Source organism: Plasmodium fragile (assembly GCF_000956335.1).
Source record: "Plasmodium fragile strain nilgiri unplaced genomic scaffold supercont1.63, whole genome shotgun sequence".
Taxonomy (NCBI): domain Eukaryota; phylum Apicomplexa; class Aconoidasida; order Haemosporida; family Plasmodiidae; genus Plasmodium; species Plasmodium fragile.
This window is the reverse complement of record NW_012192643.1, coordinates 33,040-61,027: the sequence shown is the minus strand read 5'-3', so window position 1 is coordinate 61,027 and position 27,988 is coordinate 33,040. Positions and strand designations below refer to the sequence as shown.

The following is a 27,988-nucleotide window of genomic DNA, read 5'->3' as shown; positions in this document are numbered from 1 at the left end:
CAGAACAGCGAACCTCTCCGTGCTTCGAAGGGGTGAAATTTGTAAGCTGCCCGTGTTGTAAGATCTGCGCAAATTGCTCAAAATGCGCAAAGTGGACCAAATGATATTTTAAGCTTTTGTAACCGAACACAGAGAGTTCGCTTCTTTTGTGATTAATCCGGCGAAGGGGGAACCAGTACACCAGAGGATATCCCCCGGCAGCCAACGTGGGTATGTGTACTCGTATACATACGTACGCACGCATATGTACGCATGTACACACGTATACGCGTTTATCTACGCGTAACCACTCGTCACTCGGGAATCTTGTGGCGCAAAAGCGAACGGGCTGATTTGTGTGCGACGCGGTCGCAAGGGATGACCAGCAGGTGGGTCTGGAAAGGCGGCGAAGCAAATTCAAGTCGATACCCCAATTTGAACGGCGGCTTAGAACGGCGGATTAGAATCGCACCTCAGAAACGCCACCTTTAGTGACATCTTCTAGGGGCACCTTCTAACTGCACCCCTAGAAGCACCTACTGGAACCCACCTTGAAGGCCAAGTGTCCCGAATTTTTTCCCCACCGCCTGCTCATAAACCGCCGGAAAAATGTTTCAGAAATTCCTTTCAGACATCCTGAACAAAGTGCTGGGGAACTTTATTTACGGAATAGATGACGAGCAGTTCGGGATAAGCGACCTCCTAACTGGCAAGCTGGAGCTAACGAACATCCACTTGAAGCAGTCTATTGTTGATCTGATTGATATCCCATGTAGACTAAACTTTGGGTGCATTGGATACTTCAAAATTAATTTACCAATTTTTTATTTTATGAAAAACCCGATCAATGTGTACATAGAAGATGTGATCCTAGTGCTGTCCACCATCCCACCAAAATATTTCGACGATAAATTATACAAGGAGAAATATATAGAAAATAAAAAAAACTCATTACTATCTTCAGAGTACAGAGCGATTGTTTGTTCCATAGAAGGGGGGGTTATCTGGCAAATGCTGCTGTCCGCAATAAATAATATAAACATTTCAGTGAAGAATGTACATATACGAATAGAAGATTTCACAAGCAACCCTTCTACCTGTTTTTCCTTCGGAATCAGCGTCGAGGAATTGTTCCTAAGCTTACCAAAAGATGGATTGCCCATCAAGAGGGATGGTTACTACACCAAAAAAAATGAGCTAGTTAATAACACCATGATAAATATGATAACGATTAAAAAGTTGGGGTTCTACATGGATTATCTGGATATGAAAAAAATTATGAATAAAAAATATCATGCACAGTGGGATAATTTATATATGAACAATTTTAGCTCCTTCGATGTTGGCTCTCACGAGGAGAAAAAACACACTAAGACACGGGGGAAAAGAAAAAAAAAGAAAAAAAAAAACGACAAAAAAGGAGGAAAACATTCGAATAATACTACACACAAGCGCCGAAAAAAAGGGCCACACTTGAACAAAGTGAAAAATATCAAATCGAATGAGGAAAACTTGAGGGACTTCCAAGATATTATTAAAAATATTAAGAACACCTTCTCAGAAACGAGAAGGAATGAGCTAGATGTAAAAAGTATGAGCAAATTTAATCAAAAAATTCACCAAATTAATGAACAAATATTACAAAACGATCGAGATGATCACACAAAATCGACTCGTTATCCCATTATTGAAGGAAATTTAACAGACACCAATGGTGATAACGCTAGTAATTGTTTGGGGAAGAAGGATGGAAAATGCGCCTTATCTATTAGCAACTTTTACAACTTTAACCTTTTCTCCAAAAAGGAGGAAAAAATACTCCCAGTTATGCACAACCTAGGCATCGACAATGACGTCAGCTGGGTTGCGTGCATCACCAAATTTTCAGAGTCTCTAGAAAATCCAGTCCTCAAGGGAAAGAAAAATGAAATAATCAAGCGTAAAAGGAAAAGGAATGCACACGTGAACAGCAAAGGTGATGACTTTGTCCTACATGGTGAGGAGAAGAAGAATCACCAAATGAATATCCACTCCCCACTTAAGCACCCATCGAATGATTCCAAGGAGGAAGGACAAAATTATCTCAACAAAGCGGTGTCCTTCTTCTCTATAAACTCATTTACCAACGTTATTAATAAAACTTTGATAAATCGGACCAGTAACAAAAGCAGTGATGACGTGGTGAGCCCCAACGAGGAGCTCATCCTCAGCGATGGGTACTTCACCACCAAGGAGAATGGCTCCGATCAAGAGTCCATCGGTAGAAATGTCTACCGTGGCACGGACTGTGCAAAGCGTGCTAACACCCCTTTCAGAGACGTGAAGAAGCAGAAGAGGTATGTACGTGTACAAAATAGGACAAGCAGTTGCGGAGCGAACAAGTATCACTCTATGATGGATGATTGTAAGCAAAATTCAGACGGGGGACCAAGTTCCCCTGTTGTCCTAAATGGCGATAGTAAATTTTGTCTCAATTTTGCGAGTGACCCAGAAATGAGGACCACCAGGGGCAGACGCAGTCGTATGAAGAGACTTGGAAACGCACAGCGAAGGAGGCAATCGTACGTCGAAACAGAATCGGAATCACAATTCGATGAGGAAAAATTCACAAAGTATGTAAAAAAAAACGAAATAAAAGAAAAAATACGAACAAGAAAAAGAAAAAAAATACACTCAGTCTATCTAATGTACGAAAAAACGTACAAAATAAGCAAAGAAAAGTTAAACACATTTTATCTCTTTTTACAACTTATAAAAAATATAAGGCATGAGTATGTAATACATCCGAATTGCTTTGAAGGGTATGGTGAAATTTACCTGAGTTTGATTCCGACTGACCATGGAAGACTTCCATTTGCTCGATGCTTCTCAAGCTGGGGCATACAAAGAAGAAGCGAAAAGGAGTTTGAAGAATGTCTACCTAAACTAAGTGTCTTCGTCACCTTGAAGAATATAAAAATAATTTTTTCTGATAAGCAAATATTAAATTTTGTCAAGTGGATAAACTTAAATTTTGTTACGTACACTGTTTGGAAGGCAGGAATCCTCTCCCAATTTGAAAAGATCAAGGCGGACAATGAAGACGAAATTAACTATATAAAGAAATGGGTTCTAAAGCTCCTAGACACGCACACATCAAAGGAGGAGAAGATAGAAGCGGAGAAATTCTGCGAGCAGTTTGAAAATAATCATTCCATAAATATAATTAATTTATTGCGGAGTAAAGCCTTCTGCAAACTGCAGGAGTTCAGGAAGGAGGTGGAGTTGCGCGGAGGCGCCACGGCGGAGGATCCAAAGAATATGCCGAACAGGGGAGACAACATGGGGGAGGCAAACAGCCATCCTAGTATTAATGAAGGGGACAATGGAGCCGTAACAGATAAGGCTTGCCCGCAGGAAAACCAAGAAACAAGCGGCGCAGACGGAAAGGATAATCAACTGAAACAAGTCGCCAGCGAAAGTATACATGCGCTTAAACTTTTAATGAAAAATCAAAAGGTGTATAATAAAATTAAAAACTCTTTCCGGGAAAAAATATTCACCATAGACATTTGTATAGACATCTGCATCATTAACAGTACCTGCTTGGTGACGGTTGAAACGTGCAACCGAATAAACACCAGGACGGTGAACTTTGTAAAAACGTACGCACTCCTCATGCAGTGCATTCACTACCATAACCAAATATCAAACACACACGAATTGAAGAACTCCATAGATTTAGAGCTTTACCCTCTAACATTACTTCTGGTAGTTAAAAATTTAGACAATAAATACATCAAGCCAGACATAAATGTACTGTACATTCTGACCAATGCAGGTAAGAAAGACAATTACGAAAGTTATCGCAAGAAATTTTTGTTTAATGTTGATAATTTCGAGTTTTTAAAAAAGTACAACATACTCAAGAGGGATAATAAACGTAAAGATGATTATGTAAAAGGGAGAGATGGAAGTCAAAATTTGAACTTTGGAAGTTTGAGACAGAAACTCAAATTTTTGGTGGAAGACAATTTTTTCTTTTTTCCAAAAAGGGATAGTAACATTTACTGCAATGAGCTAAATAATATTGTCTTGTCGGACCCGTCCATTTATCTCAGATATGATAATCAGTCCTACACTATTTTGGAAAAACCAGACCATCGACTCTTTTTGCATAATTGTGCTGATTCCATATTTAATATAAACGGAGAGATCGTTAATTCATTCATTGATGATTATTTTCATTTTTGCGACGTTAGAGAAGTTCTGTCAAAGAAGAAACAAGAAACAATCTCTTATAAAAGGGAATACTTTTTAGAACTAGGCGCTAGATACTGCAACGATATATTAGACAACTACACCAAACATACTAATCTCTTCCTAGATGTGGAACTTGAAAAAATACTTTCCTTTGTCATTACGAAATCTGGAAAAGGGTCGGAGGTGCAGGGCTACAGCTTAAATTTAAATCCGGTCAAAATCGTTAGTCAACTAACCCAACGAATGGTTTGCTACGACGAAACGGCCACTAACAAAAATGTCTATGACTCCTTTTTCCTACAGTTTGATGGAATAAAGGTAAGAAGGATTTTAAATTGGGACCACGCAGCTAGGACTTATAAAACTTATTTGGATGAGAATTTTATAAGACCCTACCGTAACTTATTTCATGCCAAACATAAAGGTTACTTTACTAGAAAGAAGGCAGCCCGAGACAAATTTTCATTCAAGCTCAATCAGGGAAATGATGGACATAGATATTCCCACAGGAGAAGTGCATTAGAATTGGATGCACAAGGAGGAGCAAGTGAAGCAAGTGGTCAGGGTCACACTGCCCACATCAGCAACAATGACGATAATGATAACAACATGTACAACTCCATTGATGAGAGAAAACAATCAGAAATTTTTAATTTAAAAAAAAATGAAAAAGAACCAGACAGTGAATATTCTTCTTCTCTAGAAAATTACAAACAAAGGAAGAGTAACAAGTTTTTAAGATCCACCAGCTGCCCACCTGCCAAAAATGGGAAGAATGCTTCCATGTCGCAGACTCACGCGGATGGAGAAAGGAACACGATAAAAGGAGCGTCATACAACGTTAGCAATCTTAAAGGGACCTACTGCATGGACAAAAGGTACAGTGCCTTTTTCTTTAAAACATGTGCAAATGAATACGAAGAGGAAGAAGAAATTTTGGAGAATCACAGCTTCCTAGACATGTACCAAAAATCGTGGAACGACGACACATACCATGATAAGGACATACAAAATGGTTACTCGTACTTTAACCAAAAAAGTGTAAACTACGACAAAAGTGAAGATAAATCTTCCAACTATGTGTTCTCCATGAGCGAAAAGGCGTCTTGCACCATCCACGTGTGTCACTTAAAATTCAACCCGAAGTTCCCCATGTGTATCGTGAAGCTTAACGAAGAAAATATGTATATCAATATTTGCGATTACGACATGGAATTTTTTTTTCTCATTTTTTCCTACATTTATGGACACTACAACATGAAGCAGGTGGAAAATAAAAAAAGAAATATTCTTTTCTTAAAAAAAAAAATTAAGTCCATGTATAAATTGAACCAAAAATATTACAAGGCCTATGCGACTGCACACAAGGATAAAATGGTTGAACCTTCGTTTAGAAAATCTGCAGCTGGATCCGTACACCTCAAGAGGAGGCACCCTAGCACAAAGAAGAGGACACACGAAATGGCCACAAATAGTGATGCTTCTCGTCCTATCCATTTGTCTAACCCCAGTGAAAAAGTTAAAAGGACAAGAAAAAAACTCAAATCATCAAAGTCCGACCAGGGGCCAGACACCCATGTGGAAGCACCTCAGCAGGATACCACCATGGACGGCGAAAAAAAAAAAAAAAAAAAAAAAAAAAAAAAGTGATAAGTGTGACAAAAGTGGGTACTCACTTCAGAAAAAAAAGTCAAGCACATTTAAATTGTCCCCATATAGGAAGGGCCGAACAGCAGACGTGTTAAGAACCCAGAATAATGGACTTCCTCTAGAGGATACATATTGCAGACAAAAGAGGGATACTCTCGTTGGTTACTTAAGTGATAGCCATGTGAGAACCACAAAGGAATTGTCCATATCAGAATTAAGAGCCGATTTGGCTGGAATTTTGGGCGAAGGTAGGGATCATGGCGGGTTGGAGAACCACAGTGACTATTTCTTGGCAAAAGAATATATAGGACAAGGAGATCCTCATTTAGGAGGCAGCATTGGAGAAAAGGAAATTTGCCAACAGGGCGCAGCAGACGCAACCGGATGTAATCATGAGGATGAGAAAGACGGAAGCCAATTGGGAGGCTCGTTCACAAAGTTAAGTGAAGAGTCAGACGATTCCCTGTTGTGGAATCGCAAGAATATGACTGAGGTGAAGAAGATTTCCCACTACAATGACGACATTTCTTCTTTCTTGAAGCAGGAGAAACCAGAAGAGGGAAAAAAAAACAAAATAGAAAAATTTAAAAAAAAAAAAAAAAAAGGGGGAAAAAAGAAAGAAACAAACCAGATGGAACAAATGGACAATCATCTCTCCAACGTTGATCAACACCTCACACAAATATCGTCAGACGACGATTCGTGGATCGACCTGCTCGAAAACTATGACAGCGACGAATCGCTAGATGACCACGAAAAAACAAAAGTGCAAAAAATGCTAATCGATATAGAGAATATTAAAAAAAGGTTATCTCATAACAATTTCAGCATTACATGTAGCTTTTCTCTGTCTATTAAAAAAATATTTATTCGCTTCTGGAAAAGGAAGAGCCCTTTAAAGGGACGAAAAAAATCCAAGGAACTTACAAGTCCTAATACATTTCAATTAGTAGAAAATGGCATAAGCTCGGACAATAAAATATCTTCTATATTTGGTAAGGGAAAATATAAGGCCAAACTATCCAGTGTCCAGGATGAAGATGAGCACATAGCGGGTGAAGGGGAAGGGGACACGCTGCACAATTTGACCAGCACGTTAAGAGAACAAGAAATGAATGACTTCCACAGGAAGGACAAAAACAACATCATGATGGATGCAAGCCAGGATGATTTATTATATAACAAAAACTTCATTGCGCTTAACGAAAATATGCAAAAGAATATGTTCAACAGTATGCAATATGCCATTCCACTGTGCACCATCATTTTTTCTGATATATTCTTTGTTGCAAAAGTGGAAAAAAATAATTTCACCTACATTTTATACTCCATGAATGGGGTCGACGTGAGGGATGAAACGAACATTGCGCTGCTCAGCATGAGCTCCATTTATCATAGCGACTTGAAGTTTGTCAACCGCAGCGAGTTCGGAACAGACAGGGCGGAGCGTACCAACGGATTGAAGTCTCGCAATTGGGGGAAGTACACAAGTGGGGAGAATATTCTGAATTCGGAGAAATCACGCAAGGTAAATAAAGGGACAAATGAGGATCCCCTGAACAATAACGACATGATAGAAACGGAGGACACGTTTTTGGACTACTCCATAAGCAACATCGACTTGCCGGATCTCGAAAAGACACACCTCGTGTTGCTCTACTTTGGCTACCTATTCAAAAATAACCACACGTTCAAATTTATATTAAACAGAACAAAGGTGAAAATATTTTGGGAAATTATTGATGAATTTCTAACATGGGTTTTAAGCATTAATGAGCTGCTACCACAAATGAACACAATTGAGGAAGACATCAACAGAAAGCTGGACGATAGTGAAGATATGCATTTAAATTATTTGCAAAAGGTTCAGTACATAAATTATGATATTATCTCCATTAAGCATAGCAATACAATCGTTTCTGGAAAGGGCACCTACAAAATTGCGGTCGACAGCTTGATTAACAACTACAGTGTTATGTTTCAGTGCAACGAAATGAGGAGCATCCCAAATGGGGAGCAAGACGCGGCTATGCCAGGCATCAAGCACGGGGAAATAATGTACACTGACGCGCAGGATGACCCGACAGCAACATACTATCTCATAACAGAAGATAAATCGATCTGTTGCAACCAGTACCAAACAATCATCATTGAAAATCGGGAAGGCATTAATACCACCTTGAAGGAAATCCTGCTTCACGAAAACTACTTTTTTAATTACACTTTTAATAAAATAAATAAAAAAAAAAACGTCGAAAAAATTTTAACTGCAGATAGTGTAAAGGGTGATGTTCATAAAGGGAATCAATTTTTCTCCAGTGGGTCACACTCTATAATGAATGGAAGTAGCTCAACATGGCCTCCACCAAATGAACAGATACTACTACAGAACAAGAACTACCCACCTCATTATGACACCCATAATACGAAGAGGGGAACCATACCTTTTAACAACTCGGACCCATTAAACAGCTGCCGCGATTGTCTCCATTCAAAAAATTTAAACTACACTGCCTACACAAAGGAACTTTGTAAAAGCAATGCATACCCCTACATACATCTAGACATCGAAATTAATTACTTCGAATTATGGGTAGCTTTAGACCCTGTTAGGGTTCCGCAGAAAAGAAAAAATTCATACCTTTTGAGCGAAGAGCCCAATAAGGCATATCCTAACGGCGGCAAAAAAATTAAAAGCAGACAATCGAGAAAGACAAGTGTGGCTGATAAAGCGAAGGAATGGAAAAACAAGTCTATTAGAAGCCGAAGGAGGAAGGAAGCTAATCGGGGGAAAAAAAAACGGAAAGTGAGCGATCCCTATAATAGTTACCAAATGGAAGGGGGAAGATCTCGCCCGGAAGGGGAATACCCATATGGAGAATATCCCGATGGGGAATACCTCAGTGAAAAACATGATAACCATCAAAGCGGGGAGAAAAATACAGGCAGATTCAAATTCCGCCAAAAAATCAAGTGGTGCAAAGGCTTCTATATCGAAAATCCGTACGTTTTGGCCACGAAGGGGTGCCTGAAGTCTGTGATTTTTTTCTTGCTATATAAAGAGAGTTTAGAAGGGGGCAGAAAGGAAAAGGAAGACGCACGGAGAAACTCTGGGGATTGCAGTAACGGAAACGCTGGAGATAGCAGCGATAAGGGTGATAAAGGCAATGAGCGAGATTCCTCTTCCCGGGTGCGCTGGATAGGGGATACTCCCACGAACGAATGTCCCCAAAGCAGCCAAGAGATCAGCAACGACTCGAGCAACCTGGAAAAGAAAAGTAACCCTAATGAGCAAATGGAGGCACTACAAATGAAAGTGACGGATGTATTGCGTCATTCCAATTTGAACAAAGTACTAGACGCAAACGACTTTGTGAAAAGCAAATTCATGAAGTGGATTATCCAAGTGTCGTCATACGTCCCATGCATACTAAATATGAATATATTTCTCTCCCAAATTACAAGTGCTATAAGCAGACCAGTCACAAAAAACCCCTTGCTCAGGGCCTACATCGATTGGAACAACGTGCCCTACAATAACATCCTCCTACAACCATGCAGAGTAAATCTAAATTTCGAAATGAAAATACCAAGCCCAGAAATATTGATAGAAAGATGTTTAGGAATAAATAAAGTAACGAGTATAAAAATTGCACAGAAGGATAATGTACTGGTTCAAAACGATGTGGAAGGGATAGACATCAACTGTTCCTGCGAACCCATCATTCTGAATGTGGATTCTAACGCCTTAACCCTACTCAACCAGCTATGCAATATAATATTTGACTTTTCGACCTACTTCTTTGATTTATGCTCATTAAATGAGAAGGAAGAAGAAGAGGACTTACTACTAAGAGCAACATCCACGAACGATAATTTTTATGATCACACAAATGAGCTAATGGTTAGTGATAGCTTCTACTTTAATGTTATGAGTACTTCTACAAGTGGCATGTCTAGTGGATATGCGCTAAGTGACTCAGAATCACCTGTTTCGAACCGCCATCATTTGGAAGAAGAAATACGCTCCTTCAAGAAAGATGAGATGAGTAGATTATTCGTTAGTTTTTGCTTAACCCCTGGTGGTAAGAATCATTCTAATCCATTTCGTGGAGTGAAATCCACTGGAAGGGACAACCTCGAAGGAGTAAAAAATTTTCGAACCATAAAAAGTTTCATAGCTAGCAAAAATGAAACGAATCAATTTGACCTGTCGAACAGTCAACACCTGTTCAGACAAAACTCGGAGAAAAACATCGTAAAAAAAGATCATGTCAACTTCACGCACAGGGATTCTCACGAAAGGGTTAAATGTCAGATGGATTATCCATTAGATTCAAACACACTAAACATGCTAATGATGAATTTTGTAGAAAATATTGAAATGAACTGTAACGTCAATTTCGATGTAATCATTTTTCAAGTATGGGATTCGAACACTGCTTACAATAGGTGCTCTCTAAATTTTGTCATCGAGTATTTTTCCTTCCATTTATATTCCCTAAACATTTATGAGCAAAGTGTATCAGGGGGAGAAGCGAACGGAGTAAGGGTAGCAGGGGATTTCCAATTGATGGATAATCAAAGGGACTTTTCCCCAGGGAGAAGTGGAAAGGATGGCATAACGACTCACTGTCTGCGTGACGACATGACTTTCGAATCGCATATCCCCATGGACAGCAGCTTGGAAGTGTCTCCTTACGCTTTCAGCAAAATTGGTACAGGCAACAATGCCAATTTGGACGAATCATCATATGAGGAGCTGTACTCACGTGAGACCTCGCACAGAGCATGGGCGAGATGTGGTGAAACCGGGTCATCTTCCACACCCCCTGTCTTGAAACGCCCAAATGAGAATAAAAGCGAAATGTACATGTGTAGTAAAACCGCTCAGGAGAAGGAAAATCGGAGGGGAACAAACATAACCAGGGTAATGGATGATATCGCCAATGATATGAACGCAGAGGGGGGAGGAAGTCACCCAGATGGAGCCAAAGGAAACCATTTGAAAAACGACTTGTCAGACTCGAACAGGTGTGGAGAACAAGAGGGGACTACTCCCAGCAGGAAAGAAAACAACGGGTGGAGGACATTTTGCAGTAGGAACATTTTCGTAAAAAGCATTGAACAGTTGTGTGTAGAAATAAAGAAAATATTCCAGAAGATATTTTTTAAAAAAAAGGAAATCAAAATGGAACGAGTGGACCAACTGAATAGAATGGAGAGTAATACAAAGAACAATTCTACACAATTAAAAAATGAAAATAAAAAACCTCAAAACGGAAATCAAATCTTCATAAATAACGAATACATGTTTACTGATATAAAAAATTACAAAGAAAATAAAAAGAGCAAAAATGTGGAATGCAAGATAGAATTTTTAGTGTATTGTGAAAATTTTAACAAGAAGGAAAATTCGTACCAAACATTTGTGGAGCCTGTGCGTGTAGAAATTATAGCTGTGAAAAAGGACCTAATATCTCCAATACATGTATACTACTATTTCTCATGGCTCAACATTAATTTAAATTTTAACATACTTGATAATATCCTCTCCATATGCTGCAGTGTCATTTTTTCTATAATAACCCAGAGGACGCGTTTGCTCCTGGGAAGACACATGAACGAGTTAGACAAAAAAAGAAACATGAAAAAACTTCCTCAGGGAGGAAAAAATGACAAAAATGAAGAACTCTCTTCCAAAAATATGCATGCAAGTAATATGATATACCAAACAGAATATGAAGATAACAATACGGAGAAGAAAAACGTGAGCGAAATGGATGACACGTACACGTCCATGTGTTGGCCAAAGTGCTATGCTGTTATGCATGATGAACAGTACAAGGATGTTCCTCTGCTTACAAATGATCATATCCTATTCAGGTACAACAAGTTTGATGTCCTCCATAGCGTAAATCGATCCCTAGACACCTACATTTTTGGAGAGTTCATTTTGGAAAAGCTCCTGAGAAATTATCAATACTCGTGCCAGTACCCAGGGGACTATTTAGCCAAATATGAAAACGAATTTAATTTGGACAAATCTGATTCTGCCCCTGAGCAGCTCCTTCACATTAAATTGTTTAATTACATTAAGAGGAAAAAGAGACTCGAAATGAATAATATTTGTAAGATTAACAATTTGCTTGGTCAGCCTATTGCTATATGCACCATACAGGCTAAGGGCGATTTGTGCTACGATGAAAGTGAGGGATTCCATTCTGAGGCAAAGGGAAACTCCTTAGGCGGGACAAAAAATTACGATAATAAGGAGAACCTGCTCCTGTCTACCATCGATAGGATATCCAAGAGGAAATTCATGCAAGGTGGAGTTGGAGGACACGGCGCTGTGCCAAACTCGGGTATGGCGAGTAGAGATAGGGAGAATACCACCCGTTCGAAGTACACCTCGCGTATAAAACGAAGAAGGAGCAGTAAATATCGCACACCTGGAGCACAAAACGCTCTCGCGAAGGAAGAAGAAAAGAACAATTTCTCGTCCGATCAGAATGAGGTAAACGCAGATCACACAGATACGTCCACAACCCACAGCAGAAATGCACTAAAGTACCAATGGAAAATATTAAGCAATAACGAATCGCTCGATTTGCCCACGCACAAAAATGGAAAGGTGAAATTTTTCCTAATCCGATTCAGACTGTTAAATTATATATATGACATCCCATCAAGTATACTCAACACAGCGAATGAGAATGAAGACATCATCCGATTGGTCATTCCAGAGAGGAGATTGCCTCCAAATATAAATGCACAAGTGGAGGAAGAGCTATACAATGAACAACTCTTAGAAATGGATAATTTATCCCTTGAGAGTAATTATCATACCATATACCCATCCAACTACACCTCCAAAAAGAATACTAATACAAATAAGGAAGAGGTGTGGAAGCCCGCTAATATTCCACAACCACGAAATCATTTATTTATTTTTTTTCGAACAAGTAGCCGAATAAGTCATGAAGAAAAACAAGAGTATGACTTTTTCCTATCATCCATTGTGGCTATTAAGAACAACACTGATTTTCCCCTTTATGTTTTCAAATCAGTACCAGGAAATTCAAACCGCAATGGTATTTTTAAAGAATATTTTCACAAGTACAATACAGTACCTTCCCCTCCACCAACGTACACGCTAAAAATTGATAAAAAAATAGAAAAGTTCATCCAACATAGTGTGGTGGAAAATAATACACTCAGTGAGAAAAAAAAAAAAAAAAACAAAAAGACAATTAACAACAATGATGTACAGGGCAGTGGGGCAAACAATATGAACGACCAAAATGGTCCCTATCATCAAAGCACAAATAATAAAGAAAAAGCTATTAATTATATTCAACATAAGTCCTACTTGTATGGAAGGAAATGCATTAAGAATATATTTCCATTGATGAAACTATCCTCAGTAGAGCATTACATCTCGGGAGACATCAAATTTAGCTCCTTAGCACCTCTCAAATATAAGAGAAAAAAAAAAAAAAGAGGAAAAAAAAGTAAGCAAAAGCATGAATTACAGAAGCGATTTATCAAAAAAAAAATTAAAGAAATATACCTCAAGAGGGTTTTTAAAAAGACAAGACATAAAAGGATCAGCAAATATGAAAATGGTCTTCTCTCTCGTGAAAAATTTAGGGATTATTCTGGCCAAGCCAATCCATATAGAAATATAATGTCCATAAATGATTCATTTTTCAGTTTCGCGAAGAGATCTTCGCAGCAGTCCGCATCATCGTCCGCTTCCTCTGCGGAGTCTTCCTCATTAACTTCACCCCACCAAGGTATAGCTAAAAATGCGTCAACCACATCACTGAGCTTGACGGATCTGTCCAACATCACCTTGTCGTCACTCTCCAATTCGATCTTCTCCATGGAAAGCACACTAAGTAACAGTTCCGCTTTTGGAAATTCCTTGTGCGATTATGAGAAAGACAATTTTGAAGAGCAGGCACTTCTTAATGAGTACTTTAAAAAGGAGCAAACGAATGCGCAAGGTGACCTGGATCTCATCAAAATAGCTAGCAATAGTAATAAATTAATCCCCATACCTTTATATTGGCTCGTGGCAGAAAATGCATTCATATGGCTCTCTATACAAAATGAAAAAATATACAAACAGGATTTATATGGTTTTTTAAATGACCATCAGAATGCAGATTATATATGCACAAAAGCAACGCTCGACAATATGCTAAATTACCACTCACCTTTCTTTGCCGACACGACGAAAATATTCAAACCATCCATAATTAGGTTAAGAAATCATCTGCTGAAAGAAAATAATGTTTTAACAAAAGAGGGAAATAAAAATAATCAGAATTTGTCCAACAGTTACAATTTGAATTATATGAATTTGAAAGAGGTCTATTTCACGTCCACCATCATCAGTGTCTACAATCCCAATTACGTTCTACATAAAAAGGACGCACATAATTTTTTCCAAATAAGTATTGATCACGCTCTCATGATTAATAATGGACTCCCGAGAACCATGTGTTTGACCTATGAGGTCTTCGAACAAAAGACCACTAAGAGTATGAAAAAAAGCGCTAGCACTTACACCAGTCTTCCATCGCTAGAGCACTCCAATACACAAAAAACATATATCAACACTGATCAGTCGCTTTCTGTGGATGACTCCTACGTTAAAGGACCTGGCGAGAGTGTTTGCGATAGGTGTTGTAAAGGTGAGGAGTTCGCCTCGAATGAGCTGCTCCATTCCAGTGAGAGACTCACCTCAAGTGATGCCTACCAAACGGCCCAAACCGATGCACATAATACAAGTCAAGAGCGCTGTAACACGGATGGCGTGCAGGATGCAGATGTGGAAGTGACGCCTGCTGAGGTGGACAATTTCACCGAGGAATACCCACAGAATGGAGACAACAAATGTGAGCAGAAGAAGGAAGATTCGAAAAGAAGCATCCTCTTTTTTGACAAGCTGAATGAGAAAAAAACCAACCTCAAGCAAATCACACATGGTGGAGACATTATTCCGATGAAAGACAAAGAAATTTTGCTCAAAGAAATTAATAATGATAAAAATGTGTACATATATAAAAACAAAAAAAAGGAAAACAGCCAAAATGAGGAAAACACCAATGGAAAAATATACATGGAAGAAACAAATTTTATCGTTACTATAAAAAATGAGGGCAATAAAAACATACATCAAATTAAGATTGATCCAGGGCAAAGCATAAAGCTGCCTTTCGTTCCTAACAATATAAATATCTCCTTTGATGGATACAATTCCAGGAGTATATCAATTAACTATCCTCATAAGAAGGGGCGGGAGAAAATCATCCTCGAGAAGGAGACCAGAGAGGCCATGGCATCCTTTTTCTCCCTTGACGATGGAGAGGAACAGGTCCCCAATTATGTGGCAACTGTTGGGAGCTCCCTTGATGGGAGCAGCGCGAGTGGAGGAAACTGTTCCGATGGTGTAGTGCAGATAGACCGTGTTGTGCATGCCAACCGTGTAACACATGCGAAACATTGCAGTAACAGTCTAGTGGATGAATCATCACAAAAGGGGGACGTGTATGCACACGCGCGCACAGTGGCTCTGGGCGAAATAAAGGACTACATAAAATATGGTAATCTAACCAACGTAAAGTTGAAAAATGACCGCTTTGAGAAGAAACGAGGAAATTATAAATCGTCCAAAATTGAGGAAGGACAAAAACAGCTAACCATATGGGCCATATTCAACGAATTTTACGAAACAGGCAAAAACAGATACCAAGACATCTCCTTGGAAAAAATTCACCATGCAACATATTCAGTGTCCTGCACGTTTTTCGTCTCAGCGTGTGTAATTAACCGATTGAACTACCCCATTACGTTAAAAAGAATAAACAATGACAACATGGTAGTGATCGAGCCATATGTACGAAAATTATTGCCATGCGAATTTGCCATGAGAAGGAACCGGGTGGTGATATCCTATGAAACACTCAAGGAAGTAAAAAACTGGATCAATTATCCTTTAAAGAAATTTATGATTAGAAGGAAGAAATTGAAAAGGACCAGAAACATAATCAAAAAAAGGAATCACAAAATGGGAAGAGGTGGACCCCTAATGCAGAAGCAACAAATAAAATCGGAAGAGATATACAGTGAAAAAATGGAAGAAGGAGAACAAAAGAACAGTGATCAGCCAATGCAGAATGACATTTCAGAGAAATCTGAACCTAACCCTGAACACATGATAAGTAAGAGTAGATCAAATCTGTTCTACCAAATGAAAAAAACAAAAGGGAACTGCTTCTTTTACCGAAGCAATATTAATAAACCGCTGGAGTCTGAAGATTTTAGGATCACAGATTTGTCCATCACCAGATTGACTTGCTCAAACAAAAATAAAAATGTGCCACAGTTGAAGTATAGCGTATATATGTCTATAGCCCCCATGCCGTTCTTTCGAACAACTGTTATGGAGATACTACCCTACATAGTCATAATAAATAACACCAAGATGAATATCGTTTTTCAGGAGTATATTAAAAATTACACCTATTTTAAATACAATATTTTGGCGCCCGGGGCGTATGTCGAATTTCACCCACAGTCTAAAAAAAAAGCCATGTTGAAAATGTGCGGCATTTTTGAAAGCAGCTTCAATTACCTCATTGATGATTATTTGCAGAAGGAGTTGTACTTGGAGAATTTGGAAAAGGAAAATGAGAAGCTGTTGGGAGGGATAAAGGAAGAGGATTGCGCGAGGGGGGATGATTCTCAAACCAAGTGTGAATTCCCCGACGACTGCAACCTGCTTTCCAAGTGCGATTCACCCGCCGAGCATGATCCGTCTGTACCCCCCCTGAATGATATCTCGCACAAACTGAGCGTTCTCGTAGACATCGAACGGGCGAACCAGCACATGTACAAGCAACACTCTTCGTCCTCGAAAAGCACTTGCAGCACTAGTGCGCAAAACTCCCTTGAGAAGGAAGACGTGGAGAGAGCCAGTGGAAACGACACGAGACCAAATATCATAGTGAAAAAATACAAAAAAGTGGACGCTTTCAAATTTCTCTACTGGTCGGAAGTTCTGGACCTGACCAGAGTGAGCATGATCTATTTCCGCCATCCAGTTGTATCGAATGAAAATTTTAAGAAGGAAGAAAAGAAACTTAAAAAACTAAATCTTCTTTTAAAAAAGAATGGCAAAAATGACGTTACTTATTTGAATATATCCAAGGAGCTATTAAAAACAAGTAGCATACCTTATGAGTACACCTGCTGCTCCATGGAGATCTCCACCTATAAGGGATGCAAATTTGTGCGCTTCCAAGACATCGACGTAGTGCCATATTACCTCTTAAATCTGACCAAGTACAACATTAAGCTCAGACAGCTAGGTATATATGAACACTCCGAAGTGTTACGGAAAATCCCGAAAAAGAAGAAAAAATGCTTTGATGAAATATTCAAAAATTACGCTTTTAATTTCTCATTTTACAACCCGTATAAAGACCCCAAGCTGAAGATCAGCATACTTTCGTCGAGTAAGAAGAATGAACAAAATAAAAAGGAAAAGAAGATCAATCAGAGTGGGAACAATAACAGCAACAACAACAGTAAGAACAACTTGAAGTATGCAAACACGCTGAAGATAAATCTGAAGAACGAACTCAACCACCTTAGCCTCTTGGCTACCAACTATTTGAAGGACAATGAATATGCAAAAATTATTAACGATAAAATTTTTCATTTGAAACGATTTTCAGAACAAGTGGAAAATTTAAATGATGGAAATGTAAATATAATTGATTTGGCCAACTCGACAAACGTCACCTTATTAAAATTGAGACAAGGAGATACATTTGTTTATATTCTTTGCTCTAAGAAAACGTACAATGGGAAAACCATCTTCTCGTTTGAGAATTACGACGATCTTATAAGCAACGTTTTAAATTTCACGAACGCACCACTCAGTCGTAAGCACAATTACAAGCTGCTCAAGTCGTTACATGTCTTCAGCAAAAAGATAAAGAACGTTTACTTCAGGGGGAGAAACAAAAAGCAGGACAAGCGGAAAAGGAGCCGCAAGGCGAGGAAGGACTCCATTGGGGGGAAGGACGCACCAACGGGGGAGTACAGCCCAAACGGGCAAAATGCATATGGCGGACCGGAGGCGTCCACTCCACAAAATCGCGCATACCCAAAGAACCGGAAAAAAACAAATCCATGGCACTTACTGAACTTGTTTAGAAAAAGAAGCACCACGCGATCTATTGAAAAGGGACCCAGGATGACCCACCTTATTAGAGACCTATATGAGAAAAAAATGATCAACAGGGAAGAAAAAAAAAAAGATACATTAAATTTAAACATATTTGCGCACTTCATTTTTAAGGGAGTAGGATTAAGCATCAATAACCACAACTTAGAAGAAATCCTCTACTTCTCCATGGAATATATATTAGTGGTATACAAACAAATAAGTGACAAGGATTTGTTTCACTTAAATATAGGATGGCTGCAAATAGACAATCATACGAAGAACACAGATTATAAGAATGTGCTGTTGCCAATTATAGATTTGAAGAAGAGCCACCAAGTGGACAATTCAGCACAGGAGCAGCATGACCAGAGTGGCTTCGTAAATAGTGCAGGAAATACCTTCGAAAGGAAATTACGAACAGAAGACATGACCACTCTTTATCGCTCAAATGGGGGCAAATCAAATGATACCTTTTCCCGTCAACTCAAGGACGAAAATGAATTTTGCAAAACGAATTCTAGCAATATATTAATGCCAATGGGACTTAAAAAAAATAAATCTTGTGAGGATTACACCTATTTCGAGAAAGACAATCTGCTAATCAGTCCAAATTCTAATAACCCCTTGTCTAATTCTTACAAACTTTTCATCCCTTCCTTTTTCTATATACAACGTAACTCCGTTTTGGACGTAACTATAGTGAAGCAGAAGAGAGGGAACATGAAGAACTTCCTCGAACTATCAGATGTGAATATAAAACTTTCTCCCTTGAGTATAAATGTGGACTCATATTTTATTATTGAAATTTTGAAGATTTTCGATGAACTGTTAAAAATCCTCGAATTTGATTTGACCAATTATAATTCGCTCAACTTGGAGAAGAACATCGAATTGAGGGACACCGATTATGACAGCTTGGAGTACAAACAAAATATGGGCCCAGTGGAAGAACTTATTAAGCACTACATTCTGAAGGACTACCACTTATATGAACAGATAGCCAACTTCAAATTTAATGCCACGAGAAATGAGCAGGGGGTGGAGGAGAAAAAAGAAAAAAAAAAAAAAAAAAAGAACAAAAAGAAGGGAAAGGGGAAGACGAACAAAAAGGGGGAAGGAAAAAGCCGAGAGGAAGCGCCAATCAGCAACATTTTCCACTCCAACACCTTTTGCAACAAATCGGACAACGAGGTGCCAGACGTGAGGGCCTACATTAGTATGATAAATGAGTACAAAAATTGGGGGAAACACGGAGACCAAGCAGCCACGGAAAGTGATCAGGATGGGCAAGCTGAGAGGGGCGACACCGTGGGAGGACTAAACAACCAGAGGGGCATCCCCGCAGGTAACTCGTCAGGTAATCCATCAGGTAACGAGAAAGATCCCATGTTGAAGCACACAAGCGTCGTGCCCGTCCCTGGTGGACACACCCACGGAGGAGAACAAATGCTAAACCAGGTTGCCAACATAAATAACAAGAAACAAATAAACCTAAGGACCAATTACAACTCAGACATGTTTAACGAAAAAAGACTCAAGTATCTTCAATCCTGCGAGAAGTATTACAAAAATTTACTCAACAACCGAAAGCGTATTTTGAAAAAGATCCAAAATATTAATATGAAAAATAACTTAATCAGTTTCGACAAAATATTTATCTCCAAATTAGAAATAAATGAGATTAAATTAATCATTAACCTAAAGAATAGAATCCTAAGCTACGACAAGAAAAGTGAAATAATGGAGTCCAATGTGATGAATGCTTTGGTTGTCCTTATAATGAACATTCCTAACATAAGTGACGCACATATACACTTTGAAAAAGAGGTTAAAAAAAATATGTGCGGTTCGTTATACGTATTAATATTTAACGAAATAATGAATGACTATATAAACCCTGGTATGAACCAAATGTTCAATGTTCTAGGGGCTGTAGATTTTATTGGAAATCCTTTAATAATTTATAAGCATTGGAAAAAAGGTTACAACACCTTCATTAAGGATTTGAAAAAAAGTTTGAATTCATGTTCTTTTCCTTTTTTATTTTGTATTTTACTTTTGAATATACTTGGCCGATTTGGAAAGAGCTTACTATCAGGAATCCTCGAAGGAGTGAGTAGACTTTGTGGAAGTTGGAGTACCTGTTTTGAAAGATTTTCTAGAAATGCAGATAATTTCAGTATCGTTACAAATAGCAATGTTTTGCAAAATGAAATTCTAGACCAACCATCCAACTGTGCAGAAGGAATATGCTACGGGTGCCAGTCATTTGTAAACATACTCGCCATCAGCTGCGTTAATACGATTTATAAACCATTCATGGCAATAAAAAAAATTAAAGATTTTCGAAAGAAGGAAAAAGACAAATTCAAGATATTCCTTTCAGTAGCAACACTTATGTTCTATGGTTTATTCAGCGCATTGAGCAGTCTATTCTTTGGATTATTCAATAGCATCCTCTCCTTTTTCACCTTTCTCTTTATTGGCACATTAAATCAAATACAAACGGTAACTATGAAATCGGTCGTTAGGCCAAAAAAAATGAGCGTCATTAAAGAGTACGCAAAATTTGTTAACTACGAATACCCACTATCTTTCTCTAATTATATCATTAATGAAAAAAAAAAAAAAAAAGAGTTTCTACAAAAAAATATTGTAGCTGTCATTCCGTTATATACGTTCAAAGACAACAACGCTAGCAGCATAAAAAGTTTCCTTTGGGTTAGCAATAAAGAAGTGGGTTATTGCCAGAAGGATAAATTGTTGTGGTCCCTCTTCACGAACTGCATCATCAAAGTGGACATTCTGCTAATCCAGGTGGATCATGGTCAGGGCAAGAAAAAGTTGTCCATATTAGGTCGAAATAAAAACAAAATAAAAAGCAAGCATTCAAATGTTAGTACAGGGGCTAAGGAAGATGATCAACCAGTTAAAAAAAACAAGTGGAATTTTCATACATTTTTCTACCCGCAAAAATATAGACAGTTGGGAGACTTCAAACCATCTTACTACATTAGGATACTGTACCGATCTGTGTATAAGGTAAAAAGATCACACCACAAACCCAAGTTGAGGAACTTCTACTTCAGCAAAAAGGATGACTCCAACCACAGGATGAAGCAAATTATGCGAAAAAACACTTACGAAAGGTACTTTGAGAAGCAGTTCAGGAATGAGCAACTGGCTTATGAGGACGCGGACCAGAGCGACAACCTTAGCGACGGGGGACAGGGAGGTCATCATGACCGACATAAGGGCCACCACAAAAATTGTCACAAAAACAATCACCATCGTGCCGATAACCAATGTGACCATGACAGACGCAGCTCGCGCACCAAACTGTACAAAACGCACCACAAAATGAACAACTACTACACCAAAAATGATACGCGTGATGCAAGCCAAAGCAAGGCCAATAGACGACATAACGGAGAGGAAGACACACTACACCATGGAAATAATTATCGCGAGAGGGACAGGAACTACCCAAGTAGTCGCCCAAAAGGTCGCCCAAGGACTCGTGTGGAAAAAGGACAAAAGCTTGATGATCACATCCTTCTGAAGGGGGAAAAAAAAAACAGATTCAGGAAAAAAGATATCTATTCATACCAACAAAATGATGTGCACATTAGTGAAGACTCTAGAAAGATCAACAAATTGAAATATAAGAAAAAACATGCAAGGAAACATCATACACATAAAAGAAAAAAATTTATATATATTTCAAAATTGGTTAAATGCGAATCGAAGGAAGTTGCTCTGCACGCCTTTTCCCTACTCCTATCCTTTTTGGTGCATAAATCTCCGTACTACTTAAAAACTGCGAATTAGACACACGCGAAAAATTGCACAGTTTGCTGCACCCATTAGGACTCATAAAAATTGCTGCACAAAAGCATAGAGAAGAGAGGCTGCACCGTGAGGATATACCAAATGGTGATACCCCTTAGATATATGTGAGTTTTCCTTAAGCGTAAAATCTGAACCATAGCTAAGAATCAAAGTGTACAAAATTGCACACGGCATTAATATAGCCACGTCTGGCTGTTAACGTGTGCGATTATCTTTTTTACATCTTATTGCGCTTCTTTTTGTTGTGCTTAATTTGAATCCTTCATTTGTTGCTTATTTGTTTTTTGTTTGTTCATTTGTTTGTTTGTTCATTTGTTTGTTTGTTTTTTTATTTCTTTCCCCATTCCATTCGTGCATTCCATACACCTTTTTGTCACTAAATATTTGTTCAGTTAGCAAGTGTGTTTCACCTAGCTATGCAACCATTTCTCTAGGTTGCCCAGTTTGTTAATTTATATGAGAGCCTTGTTGCTCTCTTATTAGCCATGTCGTTCGTATCAGAATGATACATTTTTTAAAAACCAATGTGAATTCTTTGTTTTTTTTTTCCCCCTTTGTTAAACCGATTTGTGCATTTTGCAGAATAAAATTAAGTATTACATTATCTTAAAAGTTTAATGTGCATCCAATAAGATTGCGCGTTGCTATAGAGTAGCCGAAAGCTTCGGTTATAATATAGACGAATATTTTAACAGGTATGCTTCGCCTATCCTTTTAGTATAAGTGGAGAGTATAATTTGTAATCTCCACCTTTTTGTATACCTTACATGTACACCATTATGCAATGTGGTGTTGCATAGCCTTGCCCTGTGAAACAAAATAGCTGGAAGGTATAGCTTATCTACATGATGTTTGTTCACCGAGCGCCTTTGCATAAGGTTGTTCAAAACCGTTTTCGAGTATTCTCCATTTTTTTTTTTTTTTTGCGAGCTACGCGAAATTAAGAACGCTATGCTATACGTACAGACAGTTCATTTTTAAATGATCATTAACACTTTTTGTTTTGTAATGTTCACATGATGAGGAATGGTTGAACCGTACAAAGATAGCTTCCTGGATAGATAAGTTATTTTCCGCCCCTACCGTTTGTTGTATGTGTTGGCAAGCACGAGCAACATGCAACGGTCAAAATGTTCATGGTTCCTTCCCCCGATTTGTCGCATATTGCAGGAAAATGCCACTAAACAAGTGTATCCCTCGTCCAGCTCAGCGAACGCTTAATGTGACGCGCTCTACCTTTTTTGCGTTATCCAGAACAGTTTCCATCCTTAAATTAGTTGTCTTTTTTTTTTTTTTTTTTTCTTCCTTCACTAACTGTAATTGAAAAAGAATGTCTTTTTTTATTTCCTTGTTGTCTTTTTTTTTTTTTTTTTTTTCCCAAGTGTAGCAACTTTGAAATAAACAAATTTCATTAAAACGTTCACCTTTGTGAAAGAACAAAGAAAAAAATAGAACAATTTGAAAGGGGCATTTTACAGCATTGTAAAATGTTTTTAAAAGTAATACTTTCAGCAGTAAATAATATGTGTGCAATTTTTTTTTTTTTTTTAAATTACTGTGTACATAATATATACACCGCCCAACGGCTGTATCCCTTGCGTGCATATTTCTGCACTACACTGGCTGCGCTAATGGCTATAAATATTGCAATTAACCAATTTTCCGCTCGGGCAAGAAATATTACATACAGAACATTTGCTCCTTTGTTCGCTGGAAATTCCACTATCATTACGGATGACGCGTTTTTTTTTTTTTTTCCGACTTTGGAAAGTTGCGCAACAATGTACGTGTGTCGTTAGCAGTAAAAGTTTGGAGCGTATGTCTTCTGGGTGTATTGCATATTAGCGGTGAATAAAATCAGAAAATACGAGCGGCTAATGGCGCCTGCCCCCATGTACATAAACGCAGACTGCATATGTAACATGCATTTATATGCGTGCATGTGGCCATACGTTTATTCGCACAATTATACTTGCGTTTATGCATACAGTTGTGCATAATTAGTATATTCCTTTGCTACCTCATTTTTAACACTATTCTTTTTTTTTTTTTTTTTGTTTTTTCGTACTTCCTAAAACTGCCTGAACAATGCATAATTTGTTAGCCATATCAATTCAAAATAGCTAACTGGAAAGAACAATTTTGGTTAAAAAGTATTGCAGGGTAAGGTAAAAAGGGAAGAAATGCCAAAAAGTTGAAAAAAAAAAAAATTCGAAGTGGAATAAAAGAACAAGGCGAAGACGAAGAGCCAAACCGAAATGGTCAAAACGAATGCGGACAATTCGTTATGAATGCGTATATTCTGAAAAAACGCAAAGGATTCAAAGAAAGCGTAGTTGTTGCCGCTGTATATAAATATATATATAACTTTGTTTTTTTCAGTGTAAAGAAGAAAAAAACGCAATTATAATTTAATAGGGGGGGCTGCAAAAACATTTGACGTAAAACATCGTTTGCGTATACATCGCAATTTTGCATAAATGGCGTTATTTTTTTAGAAGTTTTCTTTTTCCACAAATTTAACATTATCATTAGGCCAAGTGGAATTATATACTACGTTGAACAAATTTTTTGTGCGGCATTAAAAATACAGCATGTGTTCGTGTTTGCGCAGTGAACGTTATATGCCCAATATGCATATTTGTATACGTAATTTTTTGTAACGTCCCGAATTTTCATTCCTTGTGGTGTCTATTATAATACCAATTGATGATTAAATTAATAAATATTAAAATACCTCTGTCGCCACAAAATAATTGTATTCTGTAGAAGTCCGTACGTATGTACTTTTTATTTATTTAACTTAATTTTTTATAAAATAATTCTATGATAAAAGGATAATCTACGCAATAACAATATTTACGAAAAAATTACATAAAAAACAAAAAAAAAAAAAAAGCGTTAATTAATGCTACATCACAGATAATGTTTTGAAAAACCTTCTTTTTTTATCCCCTTTTTGCTTTAAAAAGATATTGTTTAAGTGGGATGAATATACATATATATCTTACATATATATATATATATATATATCCCATTTCATATGTTCTTCCTTTTTCGTTCGCGAACTATTTGCTCACTTTTTTATAAATGCATAAAAAAGAGAATATGTTTTGTAGCAACGAATTTATTGTAGATTTCTTGTAATCTGCGAAAGTTTCTATTTGATGAATCAAGCGTGTGGGCAGAGTTGTTCATTTTTTTCTCTGCTTATATATACACTTTCGTGCGCCCCCCACCGATTGTATTTATACCATTTTGGTGTACCTACTCTGTACAGAATATGCCCACGGCGTGCCCACGAATTTGACATTCTATCCGTTGCATTTTTGATTTCCCCCAAAGTGCGTATGTTAAGTGCTTTCCAGACTTTGTCTACGTGATTACCCAAGTAGGAGCAAAAATAATTGTGAAACGTTGCCTAGTCCCTGTGACTGCAAAGCGGTTACTCCGTTCGCATTTATTTTTTGCTTTGCAATTTGTGCACCTATTAGTGTACCTATTAGTGTACTTATTTGCGATCTCATTTGTGAAACCATTTGTGAACCCATTTGTGATCCCATTTGTGAACTCATTTTTATTCCTATATTGACTTTACCTGCTTGGCGACCCCTCTAGAAGTAAACGCAGCAAATATACCGTCATCCAAGCAACAGATGAATCTTTACGCATGAAAAGTGTCAAGCGAAATAAACAATGGAGGGCGAAAAAATAAAATCCAACAGCATTTCCAACTTCTCCGTCACGTACGAAAGGGAATCTGGGGCGAACAGCCACAGCGACGATAAAAGTGTTAGCAGCAGCGAAAATGAGTCCAACTCGTTTATGAATTTGACAAGTGACAAAAATGAAAAGACAGAAAATAATAGCTTCATTCTAAACAATAGCAGCTTTGCAAATATGAAAGATAGCTTTTTGGAATCCATCGACTTGAGCATTTTAGACTCGAACTTTGATTCGAAGAAGGATTTTTTGCCAAGTAATTTATCCAAAAATTTAAACAATTTGTCGAAAGAAAACCTTGGCAATAAATATTTAAATAAATTATTAAATAAAAGTGACTCGATGTTTATGCCAAAGAGTAAAGACATGAATTTAATGGAAAACAATCTGGGCAGTAACAATCTACCGGTAAAGAGCAACAACAAGAAGGAGGGCTTCATGGATTCCTCCACTCCGATAAATGCAAATGAAGATAACGCAATGAATAACCTCAAAAAATATAGCAATACTAATAATATTAATGATACATATGAGAAGAAAATAATTGAAACGGAGTTGAGTGATTCAAGTGACTTTGAAAATATGGTGGGGGATCTCAGAATCACGTTTATTAATTGGCTAAAAAAAACACAAATGAATTTCATCAGAGAAAAGGATAAGCTATTTAAAGACAAAAAGGAATTAGAAATGGAAAGAATAAGACTGTACAAAGAAATAGAAAATAGAAAATCAATAGAGGAACAGAAACTACACGATGAAAGAAAAAAACTGGACATTGATATATCAAATGGATATAAACAAATTAAGAAAGAAAAAGAAGAACACAGAAAAAGATTCGATGAGGAAAGATTACGATTTCTACAAGAAATAGATAAAATAAAGTTAGTCCTTTATTTAGAAAAAGAAAAATATTTCCAAGAATATAAAAATTTTGAAAATGATAAGAAAAAAATTGTCGATGCTAATATCGCAACGGAAACTATGATTGATATAAACGTCGGGGGGGCCATATTCGAAACTTCTAGACACACCCTAACACAACAGAAGGACTCCTTTATAGAAAAATTGCTAAGTGGAAGATACCACGTAACGAGGGATAAACAGGGAAGAATATTTTTAGATCGGGATAGTGAGCTGTTCAGAATTATATTAAACTTTTTAAGAAATCCATTGACGGTTCCTATTCCGAAGGATTTAAGTGAAAGTGAGGCCCTGCTAAAAGAGGCAGAATTTTATGGTATTAAATTTTTGCCCTTCCCCTTAGTTTTTTGTATGGGTGGTTTCGATGGAGTAGAGTACTTAAATTCCATGGAGTTGTTAGATATTAGCCAACAGTGTTGGCGTATGTGTACACCCATGTCCACGAAGAAGGCATATTTCGGAAGTGCTGTTTTGAACAATTTCTTATACGTTTTTGGAGGAAATAATTATGATTATAAAGCTCTTTTCGAAACTGAGGTGTATGATCGGTTAAGAGACACTTGGTTTGTTTCTAGCAACTTGAATATACCTCGAAGAAACAATTGTGGAGTCACGTCCAATGGAAGAATCTACTGCATTGGTGGATATGATGGGTCTTGTATAATTCCCAATGTAGAAGCGTATGATCATAGAATGAAGGCTTGGGTAGAAATTGCCCCATTAAATACTCCAAGATCTTCCTCCATGTGTGTAGCCTTTGACAATAAAATTTATGTCATTGGTGGAACCAATGGAGAAAGACTAAATTCGATTGAAGTGTATGATGAGAAGATGAACAAATGGGAGCAATTTCCGTATGCTTTGCTAGAAGCTAGAAGTTCAGGGGCAGCATTTAACTACCTAAATCAGATATATGTTGTTGGGGGTATTGACAACGAACACAACATTTTGGACTCTGTTGAACAATACCAACCTTTTAATAAAAGATGGCAATTTCTAAATGGAGTTCCAGAGAAGAAGATGAATTTTGGTGCAGCCACACTATCTGATTCGTACATCATTACGGGTGGCGAAAATGGCGATGTCTTAAACTCCTGTCACTTTTTCTCTCCAGATACGAATGAGTGGCAGATAGGGCCCTCCCTCCTCGTCCCCAGATTTGGACATTCTGTTTTAGTTGCGAATATATGAATGTCAAGGGGGATATATAAAAAAAAAAAAAAAAAAAAAGGGGGAGGAAGAAAGGCAGGATTTACATAGACATGGGACAGTTATGTACCGGGGGGGAGAGGTGCACCCACACCCCCTTTTTTGCTATATAACTTTCTCGGGTTTGTTTTTTTCCGTCACCATCACAACCATCACAAGGAC

General features: G+C 37.7%; 2 protein-coding genes across 2 annotated transcripts; both read left to right on the top strand.

The window, feature by feature from the left end:
• Positions 1-588: 588 nt before the first annotated feature.
• Positions 589-21,952, top strand: AK88_04441 (uncharacterized protein; the record flags this gene model as incomplete). The annotated part of the gene is made up of 3 exons (XM_012482051.1): positions 589-5,774; positions 5,941-13,916; positions 13,959-21,952. The coding sequence occupies 3 exons, from the start codon at positions 589-591 to the stop codon at positions 21,950-21,952; spliced, it is 21,156 nt and encodes a 7,051-aa protein (XP_012337474.1).
• Positions 21,953-25,669: 3,717 nt separating this feature from the next.
• AK88_04440 (uncharacterized protein) lies at positions 25,670-27,808 on the top strand (the record flags this gene model as incomplete). The annotated part of the gene is made up of 1 exon (XM_012482050.1): positions 25,670-27,808. One exon carries the CDS (start codon positions 25,670-25,672, stop codon positions 27,806-27,808), a length of 2,139 nt encoding a protein of 712 aa, XP_012337473.1.
• Positions 27,809-27,988: the final 180 nt, after the last annotated feature.